The sequence below is a fragment of the Echinococcus granulosus genome (assembly GCF_000524195.1).
Source record: "Echinococcus granulosus chromosome Unknown EG_S00006, whole genome shotgun sequence".
NCBI lineage: Eukaryota > Metazoa > Platyhelminthes > Cestoda > Cyclophyllidea > Taeniidae > Echinococcus > Echinococcus granulosus.
Genome location: NW_020170386.1, coordinates 1,420,952 through 1,432,779, shown reverse-complemented (window position 1 = coordinate 1,432,779; position 11,828 = coordinate 1,420,952). Strand labels below are relative to the sequence as shown.

The 11,828-nt window shown below is 43.1% G+C and overlaps 2 protein-coding genes across 2 annotated transcripts; one reads left to right on the top strand and one right to left on the bottom strand. All coding sequences in view use genetic code 11, as the record gives it.

Moving 5' to 3' along the window:
- Nucleotides 1–622: 622 nt before the first annotated feature.
- Nucleotides 623–4,024, top strand: EGR_01658 (hypothetical protein; the record flags this gene model as incomplete). The annotated part of the gene is made up of 8 exons (XM_024490907.1): nucleotides 623–787; nucleotides 852–1,007; nucleotides 1,043–1,317; nucleotides 1,379–1,431; nucleotides 1,650–1,860; nucleotides 2,017–2,170; nucleotides 2,405–3,056; nucleotides 3,303–4,024. The coding sequence occupies 8 exons, from the start codon at nucleotides 623–625 to the stop codon at nucleotides 4,022–4,024; spliced, it is 2,388 nt and encodes a 795-aa protein (XP_024354772.1).
- An 814-nt stretch (nucleotides 4,025–4,838) lies between these two features.
- EGR_01657 (Autophagy-related protein 9A) lies at nucleotides 4,839–9,276 on the bottom strand (the record flags this gene model as incomplete). The annotated part of the gene is made up of 3 exons (XM_024490906.1): nucleotides 4,839–7,178; nucleotides 8,290–8,514; nucleotides 9,106–9,276. 3 exons carry the CDS (start codon nucleotides 9,274–9,276, stop codon nucleotides 4,839–4,841), a joined length of 2,736 nt encoding a protein of 911 aa, XP_024354771.1.
- Nucleotides 9,277–11,828: the final 2,552 nt, after the last annotated feature.

The following is an 11,828-nucleotide window of genomic DNA, read 5'->3' as shown; positions in this document are numbered from 1 at the left end:
AATGGAATCGTAATTCCGCGGCTTTCTACCGGTGGGTGCGACTCTCCTCTGAGAACGCGTGCGAGAGTACTTCTAACTCACCTTTTTTGAACAACGGCAAACAACTAGGCGATGATTTGATTAATTCGTATGGTGGTCTTGAAAGTTTTCAATCGACTCTTCTACGTTATACTCCGAATCCAGAAGCTGTGGAAGTTGTACCACTCAATAAAAACAATTTAATATTGCAAGAAGAGTTTAAACGTCGCCTCGATTATGTGTCTGATCATTTGCAGGCTACGTTGTATCCAATCTTCCCTATGGCAACCTATTCTGTGGTTTCAGAAAATTCGTCAAGCCTACTATGCTTTGATTCAAAAACAGAAAAACAGATCCTTCAATCGTTGGTTTCATCATTGAACAGTCTCTACCACATCAAAAGAGAACGAATACACTCACATTTAATGGATTCGTGTCGTTATATCATCCCATCAGTTTCTTGTGCTCATAAATCTGCTTCAACTTAAACTCTATTCTAAAAATATGTTGTGTGCATAAATGTTATCAAAACTGACTGGGCTTCTTTTTTATAGAGACTTATCTCCAATAAATAGTCTAGAATATAAGTATTTTCCCGTTAAAGATGACCGAAAATAGGGGCTTCTGGATAAGGGAACCATTTATGGAGTATTCCAATCCTGAACTTCTGCAGCTTGCATCATACCTGGCTCAGCACGACGTTGCCTTCAGCAATCTTCCCCAGTATCCAACCGAAGACTCAGAGGATCGTGACACAGAATCTATCGAGGTACACGTTGTTTGTTTTGAATGACATTTACCACGAAAAGACTCACTGATTTCCTATGTTTTAGGCGGTAAAACCGATAATCAGGCATGAAAGCCACAGAGCAGTGTCTAATCGACCTCCATTGCGAACCTGTTCACCACCCGTTAGGGATAAAAACTTGAATTATCCTCAGCGCAAACCCCTTCATGCTCCAACAGAACGCCAACTGAATGCCTCAAAAGTAAACTAATAGAATTGACTTCTATTTTATCTTAGATATCACAGTTGAGGCAGCTCATAAATAAGTCAAAGGCTGCTCTGCTGGATTTAGATTCGGACATATTGGGGGAGAGAGCTGCCGTCAATTTGCACATGCCACCCACTGGAAACAAGATGTCTGTACGTTACCGTCTACCAAGGGGGGCTGTTGCATCCAGTGGTGTTTTGAAGCCTTGTGTTCGGTTGCTTGGTGAGAAAGGAGCTCGGAAAGGGAAAAGATCTGCTTTGGGGCGTCGGGTCGATGAGACAGCCAGCGCGTACCACAAGGCACAGTAACCACACCAGCATTGTTTTCGTGATATTTGGATCCTATTAACTTGATTTTCTGTCCAGGCTTTTCGTCACCCTGCAAGATGTAGAACGCATGACACAGATCTTCTCTCTTCGTACCTGAAACGTCTCTCACTAGGTAGCAGCTTCGAGGGGCATGTTGGAAATTTGCAAAAATCTTATTTGCCTCAGTCCTGCAAATCAAGCCGGAGTTTGTGTACTTGACACTACTTCTTGAATGTTAACATATTTCATTAATTTAAAAACTTAGGGGAATGTTATTATATATTTATGTTGATTATTTCAAAATAATAGAAAAATCTTGTTTTTGCAGCTGAATCACCGAGAGTGGATACCGTTCCCGGCTTTCGATCACAAAAATATTCCCAGTATCAACGAAAGTTTCCGCCTGAATTAGTAGCCTTCCTTGAAAAGTGGGGAGCAACATTGGAAGTCCATGGTTCAAATGCAATCAAAGGGATCCGCATATCCCCCTCACGCGGTTGTTTCCTTGATTCACTTTCGGAATCTTCGTCTGCATCAAGGTGAGTCCGTCCATGACTGCATAATTATCAATCATGTAGAGTTGCAAAAATACATGTTTGAGGTTTTCCATGTGGTAGTGGAATATGAGATGACCACACATTTTTCACTATCTTTTATTAAGTGGTGAGAAGGAATGTAAAGTTTTTTATCCTCAGTGATTCTATTGAAAAATTCATAAGAAATTACGCAAAGCAACAGGCGCCTTACCAAAATCAAACCCTAGGAACCAGAGAAGTTGAACAAAATCGTCACGATTCGCCGAGAACGTGTCATTTCGAGTACTCCTCAAGAGCGCAATGTATTCCAAAGGTTAGTTTGCTTACACATTATAGTGCCTCCGAATGAAAATTCTCGCCTTTAGTTAATGGTTAGTCCAATAGGTTTGTTTTGTAAAGCACTGCCAAGAATTTTGTAGACTTTATAATGTATAAGAGTGCTATTTGTGTCCTGCAATGTTACGTTTTTCTCAAGATATTGACTTCTTACTTTAACACTTCTCATGCTATGAACCCCATATAATGACGTCAAATAAATTATTCATAGGTAAAAACCCCACTAACAGAAGAACCCTCGATAGCCTCCACTTATCAGACTCTTCGATTACCGGTTGAGCAGTACCGGCGGTTGCTGGCAGATAGCAGAACCACAGAGGCTGCGCATGAGGAGCGCTGGCGACGAGGTGGTTTGGCATCCAACACCATCTTTCTTTCGCGCCTCTGCGACTGGCTAGCCGAGGAGATCGTAGACTCCTGCATTGAAACGGGCACCAACCTCATTGACTGCTTCTCCAATGATATTATTGATGAACTTTTCCGTCACGAATTGGTCACCTCCCCCTGTTCTCCATGGGACAGTTTCAGCGGTCTTGCAGGGTCACCGCAACTTCAACAGACCTCTATTTTGCAGCGTCTGCTCCCGCCTGCCCCTTCTGAGGCCCCCATTGAGCTGAATCAACACAAGGCGTCCTCTGGGAAATGTTTTGCTCATCAAGATTCAACAGAGAGGAAAATACTCACACTGAAACATGGTAGTTGTTCTACGACTGAATCAGAAAGGCCTCCACACACGCAGCCATCGGCGGAGGACTGCGTTGCAACACAGGAGACCCGCAAGTCGGTTCTTCAACCACTCGTCTATCAGCCTCAAAACGCACTCAGTCCTATTGAAGAGGTATCTGCACCATCTTTCTTGCCTAGTAAAGTTGAGCAAAATCGGTCAGAAACTCGAAAAAACAGTAATGGGCGATTTTTTGAAGTTAATTTCCCCTCGCACGCAGTCGAGGGTACATTAGAAAGCATGTGTGTAGATGCAAGCCCGTATAATTATGTAATGGAAAATGGATGCGTGCGAAGAAGTAGCGTCGATGCGGTATCGTCCCCGGATCAAGACACGTGTAATGCGGGGGTGATTGAGGAAAACATTACCATGTATTGTTCCACAGGGAATCCTCTACATGAAAGCGTCAAGCTCACTACACTAGAAGACGTTCGATTTCAAACGACTGGGCCCGCAATCCGTCCACCACAGTCGCTTCACGCTGAGATAATCGAAAGCGCTCCTTCAGGCGCAAAGACTTCGATTCCTGTTGAGTGCGAAACACCACCTGATACTTCAACCAGAGGCAGTCCTATCGAAACCTCCTCGAATTCGAGGAAAAGTCTTAAACTCAGTGAAGGTTTGCGCATGAAGAGTAGTTCTGTCTACGGGGAGGTCCATTATAAAAACTCGCTATCAGGCACAGAAGTCCTGGCCCCAATAATGGCTAACAAGGAAGTATCCTGCAGAGAAAACCGAAAGCGGTCTAATGTTGTCCCAGAGCCAGAGAGTAGTTTGAAAGAATTTCCAAAGTCTAATGAACCACAAAGCATTCAGGACAATTGCTCTGTCACGCTGCCTATCACATCGGAAGGCCTCTCATCGCCCAAACCCGTAAAACTCCACAAAAAGCCACTTTCAATTGATCTGGTCTCCTCACTCACATATACTTCGGTCCCAGACATCAGCACTCCTGATGTTCCGATCTCAACGAATAGTGAAACCCTCCAAGAGAAGACCTTGTCTCTAAGCAATGTAACCGCCTCCACGATTGAGGCCAGTGACGGCTATGCGGACGATTTTGAATCGACCGGAGAGGCAAACCAAGCCGAGAAATCCGTAAACTAAACTAGGTCACATTCTAGCTGCTTTCACCTTCTATTTCTTTTTTGCTATCTCAACACTTTTTTAAGGTGTTATTTTGTCCTTACAAAAGCACTAAAAAACTTCCTTCATCCCCATTTAGATGGCTTTTTAAGCTAGTTTGTAACGTATTCAAATCAGTAGTATAGAGAGAAATATTTTGCTAATCTTAAGCTGTAATGGAAAACCCTTTGAGCCGCAATAAAACAGACTGAGCACTTGGATTAAAGCAAATACTGCTGAACAGCCTTGACTACTATGTCATAGGGACTACGTGCATCGTATCGGGTTGCCAGAGATACTAAAATGGGTAATTGCCTGTAACAAATATCATAGAAGGCCGGGTTTTTCAAGAAAGGTTTGCTCTTTCTACAAAATGATCTTCGCAATGGTTGTTGAGATCGCACCACAAGGCTTTAGAGGGAAAACCTTGTAGTCATCGATCTTTTTGTGAATATAATGTGCAATATAAAAAAATCCCGACAAAAGAGCAAGCGAATAAACATATGCTGCAAATCGCCAAGTAATGCAAAATAAGAAGGGCTAGGTCGCACTTTGTAATCGTATGAATGGAAAAAAGTGATAACAAGAGTGACAAGTGCGGTTAAGATGCGTCTTGGATAATCAGCAGCTAAAAACTTAGTCACAGTGACAATCGTTCAGATGGAGTACACAGCGTGTGCTAAGCGATGCAGCGCATGCGTATGTTCATGAAAAGAACATCCAAAGTACATAAAACATCCCCCACGAGCTGCCAGGGATGGAAGGAAAAGTATGGGTAATCACGAGATACAAGTGACTAGCAGGTGGGTGGTGGAAGGTCGGGCCACTTTTGCACATCATCACCGAGAATGTGGGGTGAAACGGCGGCGATAACGGTGGAGGAGGAAACCGAAGTTGTTTGCTGCTGCTGTGAGGTCGACGTAGTGAGAGTGTTCTCCTCTTCGACGTCGGCGTCCACCTCTTCCTCTACCACGCCCTCGAACTGGCGGGCCGAGCGCAGACTTGCAGGCACGGAGACTCCGTGCACCAGTCCGCGGCCCCGCCCAGCAGCACCCAGGTAACGATGAGCCGGTTGTTGGTAGCGCAGCTCCTCCTGCAAACCATCACTCGTGAAGGAGCGTTGGCGCAGGTTGGAGGCTACACATGGGAGCAAGGTAGAAGATGTTTGAGACAGTCGGTGTGCGTTTCGCCGTCTTTGGTGAAGATCATGAATGTACAGCGAACTGATGTCCATGTCTGTAGTGAATTCTCCGTAAGACATACTACCACCGACGCTGGGACTCATAAGGCTTATGTTCATGGTTTTTTCTTCCATTTGTGACATGTAGGGTTGATAGAGGGCCTGCTGATTGTAGTAGAGGCCCGAGGTGGCCATTCCATGAAACGGTATTGAGATAGGGGCGACCAGCAATGATGCAGACCTAGAAGCACCCTGTCTTTCCGTCTGACGCGGCAAGGTCGGGGACGAAACTTCAGCTGGTGTCCCAATTTCAGTATTTGGTGTCCGTGTATTCCCCTTACTCACCGACTCGATCAGTGCGCCTGCCACGCCGAAGGATGGCTGTTCCATGGCAGTCGGCATATGGGATACATTTTTAGCATGAATCGAAAAGTCGGATGAGTAGACTTGATCAGACTTTTGCTGCGCAGACATTGCTGTAGTGGTTTTGATATCTTGCTCAGCGTAGAGTGATGCAAAAAGAGGAGAAGTGGACGCATTCATACCCCAGATAAAATCAGCTTGCACTCGTTGGTGTCGCTGCAGATCGTTAAAGGCCTGTTTCCTGACGGCACTGAGGAAAGCCTTGCTATTAGGAGGAAGGCACCAGGTAGGATTGGTGTGGTGGAAATGCATCAGACTTAGTTCAGTTTTCCCACCAACTGCAGGAAGATTTCGAACACCAATGCTGTCGTCGGAGCCCCCATCACCCAAAGAAGGCGATGAAGGGGCTGTGCCAACAATGGGGCACCACTCAGGATCACCATGGCGTGGTATATCCAGTTGTGCGAAACTGCAAACATCACCAACCCCATCCAATTCTGTGGTGAAATTTCTCAGAAAGTCCACGATGTCCAGACCTCGATGGGGCATATAGAAGAGCATGATTAGGGGTACGAGGATGGGAGACAGAATTTCTTCAACTGCACCAACCGCGCGGAATTGAAAGAGTTGCGAAAACTCGGAGCGTACGTTGTGCGCGTGGGGGTTATCCTTCCAACTATCGGGCATGTAGTGGATCTTCGCTAAGGTGGCGAGAAGCGAGGCTCGGGGAAAGCGGATAGCATCCTCTGTGGGGGTGAAGTTGGCGCATACGTTAGCGATCAGACCACCAACCGCCATCGCGGCCAAATAACCAGTGAGGTGGATTAAACCCTCCCTAAAAAGACTGATCACGAAAAGGAGAATTGAAAGGCCACCAAAAGTGAAGGCCAAGTGTGATGCCGTAACGCTCAAGAGGCGAGATTGGAAACAATCCAAGTACTCTGTTGCTGGTTTGTAGGCTTGGTTCAAGCGCATGTCAAATTCATGTGGGAGCTCATTAAAGTGACGCAGATACAAACGAGCATAATTGGACCAGCTTCGATAGAAAAGTTGTGCCGGTTGATAACGCAATCGTTGAGCGTTAGAGAAGAGAAATAGGAGAATCTGTATAAGGAAGACAAGAGGGCTTAGAATAAGGCCAATGAGGCCAATGATGCGGGAGTGTTTGGCCATTTCAGCAGCAAGTTCGAGTCGCCTTGTGAGGAACTTGTACTCGGGACGCAGCTGCGAGTAAGACGCGAAGGGAGACTTGGGTCCCAAAAAGAGAAGGAATTTGAGATTAAGGAGATAGTAGTGCGGTAGGTAGATATAGGGGTTAGAGACCATAGGTAGGTGAAACCGAAAGGGGATGACCTCCCGGTTAACCATACCAATGAGGTAGTTCGTCTGACGGAGAATGCGATTGTAAACATCGAGTTCGTCCAATACCTTGGTGCGCCAAATGGGCATTTGCGCCTGTACGGAGAGAAGACGCCGCAGGACCTCGCTCCAGGTCAAGTCGTTCAGCTCGGAGTCGCTTGTAGGCATATCGAGAGCTATAGTGCAGAAGCGACGAACACCCCACATCTGAGCCAGCGCTATAACCGAGCGAATCTAGAAATTACACAACCACCTATAGTCACCTCATCTGGGCATGGACATGCTAGTGCGAATAAATTCGACTTAGAGAGATTATGAATAAAAAACATGGCGTATACATAAGGTGTGACGGAAACGGTTAAGATCCATCGGATATACGGAGGCATTCAAGAATTTTGCAATTAGTGCCATTTTCTGTAAAATAAAAAATAATCACATTCTTCAGTTTGGCTCATTATTTACACCATGCTCTTATAGTGTCTTGGAGGACATTTTATGACTCACCTATCATTGGGAATAGGTAGTTTAATGAATTTTCTTCACTCAATAACTGACAAGATATCGGACTTTCAAGTTGGTGTGAAATACATAAAGTTTCATGAGTCGACAATGCTACTTCTCCAAAAATGTGCTTAATGTAAGAAAAAAGTAAGTAACAACAGGTCTGGAGGATCACGTGATGGCGTCGTACGTCCAAAAGTTTTAGGGAATGAAGTGAGGTCGAATGGGATACTGTGCAGCGCAACTAAAGAATTAAGCTTCTACCAAACGAATGGGCTACCCCTTCCGACATCGAAGTAAGCAGCAAAATAAGTACTTTTTTACAGTTACCAACATGAATAAGGGAAGTTTAATCTCAACGCCCCTATTGTCTTTAACCAAAGACAATGCTTAAATTATTCCATTAGGTAGTCGATTCGTTTTTGAATTAAGTGAATCATTTTCTACGTGGCTAATAAGGTGGGGACACACATTAAGAGTGACTTGAGGACGGTCCTCTCGACTATAGATTAAATACCTTGTCTCATACACTTTTGTGTGAGTTCACATAACAACACCGCAACGTTTTTAATATTGCCAACTTAAAAAAATGCAACGCATCTACGTCCGATCCAGGAAATTCGCCTTAGACGCTGCTCTCCAGGTGTAATTCATCCAAATAGGAGTGAAAACACCCTCATATACATTTTTTGAAAAACCAATATTAACGGGTGTTATGAAGCAGTAAATACTGGCCAAAGTGACATTAGCATACGACTCAGCAGAACGGAGGAGCCCAGAAGTAAAAGAAAACTCTACGAATTGTAATAAATACAAATAGGCAGAGGAGGGGAGAAGAACTTACTAGATGATAGACGAAAACAAGGATGGCGACGAAGAGGCAGAGCGCAGCGAACGGTGGCAACGAGGCCCAGCATACCGCCGGTGAAACCGCAATGTCATCCCACGTGTTGATGGTCGTCTTGGGGTCCAGTACCTTGCTCCATTTCATACACACCACCAGCTCCATACAACAGAAAAAGAGGAACACGAACTTCAACGCGGAAAGCACGTAGTTGGCCGTTATCACCTAAAACGAAAAGTAACAATAAATACCAAGGGCAATAAATTGCTCGAATAGTGACAGATACTTCAGGCCTTCCTCTCCCAGAGGAACCTCGTGCCCACACGGGACTTGTATATGGATATTTTAATATATTCTAAAGCAATATAAAATCTTCATTTACAATAAGTTCAGCGTTCGAAATAGTCTTTAAGCTACTGGTGTTAAGTCCAGAGGAACCACACATTCGAGTGAGACCTGTACAGTTGTAAATGGTAGATCATACGCAAATACTGGATTGGTTACGTGAGTAATCCTAGTTTCCAAGTAAAAACGAAAGTCTATGAAGTCCCAAATTAAATCGTCCAAATTTCTCAATATGTAATGGGCAACAAATAAACACTTTTATTGTACGAGTGGTTTTAGAATTCATAATCGGGCATGATACCAAAAGCATAGTCAGGCAGAATTATGTGTGGAAGGGAGGATGAGAGCGGCTAAAATTCCAGGATTTGGAAACGAAATTCGCGACGAAAACATAGTCCGACTACACAGACTGTCCCCCAAAACACAATATAAAATCGAGTAAATGAATGAAGGATATCATCGGTGACTTACAGTAAACCCACCGAGTTGGTGGTACTCATAAATCTGGGAAAAAAACAAATCCAAATTGTGTGTCGAATCTAGCTGAAGAGGTACCAGTGGGAGGCGTTCAAGATCTTCCGCATTGTACGGTACTTCCTCATCTTGTAGGATTTCATACTGCGCTCGATCTATATAACGCATAACAATCAAATTGTAAAATCCCGATCGTTTAGGTGGAGCGGCTTAAGCTTAATCATTTAAACAATTAACACCAATATGAGCTCTTTAACATTTGTACAACCACTGCGCATTTTTAAAATTTTTTGCAAAATTTACTTTTGTCTTTTTGATAGTTTAGCTAGGGCGCGCGTCTTCTTTTTTTTCCAAATTAATACAACTACCTATGATTAGATTCAACTGCTCCCGAGTAAGTAAATCATAACAACTTTTGAATTTAGACTGTGCAAGTAGTTATAGTTCTGGCTGCTACTAGATTCTTTTAGTGTGTAGTACCATCTTTTGGTTGCTCATTTATCCCGCAAGCCTCTCTAAATCGTATTATGCCAAAATTTTTGGTGTATACGAAGGCTAGAGAGATACAAACATAGCCAAAATGCTACAGCGCCTAAGAAGGGAGAGTCCAATTGGATTCTTTATGTCTGCTATCCAGGATTTTAGTCCAAGTGAATTTACTTGGCCAGCTCTTTGATTTATTTCAATACTAAGTCGTACCAAATGGAGTCCCTACTCAGTTCAATCTTCGATACACCGCGTAAACACTACCTCTGTTCATTGGCTTTTTGTCTTAAAATTCATCGGCTTGGGTGATACTGCATCAGTTAACTATGAATTGCTGCGGCATAAAAGGAGCTTAGTTAGTCTTTAACTCTTCTTGTTTACAAATAGTCTACAATAGCTGTCCTTCTCTTTAGCGTCATTGACATTTATTAGCAACAATTTCCGGTCATGCATAATATCACGAAGTTAGCCTATTTTGCGAAAATTTAGAATATAAGCTATTCTACATTACGACTCCCTTTGACCAATTTATAGTCTGCTAGATGTGGTTTAACGAACAAACACAATGGACATAAAAAGGCAGGTTGTCGAGAATACATTGCACAATTTCTGGCATGACATGCGTTTGAAAAGGATAAACAATATGTGTAGGATCAATTTTCCATGTTTTTAAATCTCCACCTATGAAGTCCCATTTGACTGTGGTATAAAATAAATCATAAATTATTCTGAGGCAATGGTTCTGCTTGTCGCATTATATACCAATAACTGCAGGTTGCCGGATCATTCTGGGTGTCAATTCTGTGAACTGCTCAGTACCCAAGTTGTCTGTTGGTATTTTCACTACTTTTTATTCAAACCAAACAGTAAAGTTTTAAAGGAATAGTGATAGGTGACGAAGATTGTTCAAAAAATACTTCTTGGAAATACAACAAATATTCTATCACTGAATCCAAAACTGCCAACCATAAATACTTAACGAAAGCTGGTCATTGTTGTGAGTCTACCACTTCATTGGAGCAATGAATACCGCAAGTTAGCCCTTTGGATTGAAAAGGTCTCGGTAGTCATAGTAATCCACTTTCAGCCACGCATATTTTGCATGTCTTCTCCTGTTGCGGTCAGCTGAGCCCAGAGATACTTGTCTCCAAACTTTCCTCCAGGGTTACACGTGCTCGATTTGTAATGGATGGCGGTTCTCGCCTGATATGGCTGCAGTAAATCCACTTAAATGCATCGAAGTAGGTTTAAATAAGGGCCGATGCAAGAACAGTTGGCTTGGTATTTTGTTGTCACGCCTAACAATAAAAAATTCATTAACCTACTGCCAGAATTTCAGCTAATGAGCATCACGTAAACAATGAGTCTCGCATACTAATAAAGGAAGGGAGAGAATTATTTCCTCCATACCTTGCACTAGTTGAAATGTAGGATTTATCCCAAATTCCTAATTTCCTGGCAAAAACTATACACTGGGCAATGTAAAGGGCACAGGATTGAGAAATCTTATGGCCTAAATTGATGGACTATACTGAGATTTGTGAGTAGAAAACAAACTGTATTACGTTTTTCAGGGTTTCTTGTGCTGTATTATAGAACCCTCCATGCGCTAATTATCACCAGCTGTGACAACTCCTTTAAATTATGTCGGAGAGGAAATCATGCAATTGAAATATTATTGTTGAACAGTCAATTGAGTAGGTCAAGGACTCAGATAATCAAAATATATGGAACATTTTTTACTTGTTGCAGTTTCTAAACATCACCCTGTAATGCAGGAATCCCTTGTCGGCACGAGTACTGGAGGACTAATGTCAGGAAAAAGGCAAACGTTACAAGTTACATCATCATGGTAACAACTGCCCAACTGAGCTAAAAATTCATATTGAAGCCAATGCGTTTGACCGGCCAAATATGTCTCAATGGCATTTTCGGTGGCATATAACATACTATAGAAACAAGAACATTTGCACAATCTGCAGTACGGTTGTCTCGTATGTGGATCGTCGCTTACCTGCTCAAGCGGTGATGTGTCACTTTATTGAACCAGGGAATTTCCCTGTAGAAGTCTTCAAAGCCCCCACAGAATCACGCAGCGGTTCAGTAAAAGCACAATCGGTGAACACGATGGGCGCTACTACGCTTGTTCGCAACTTCTTTTTCATACTTTGCAAAAAACAAGAAGAATTATGGTGGGTTCGCAATAATGCCCCTGAAGTAAAGTCATTCTTAAT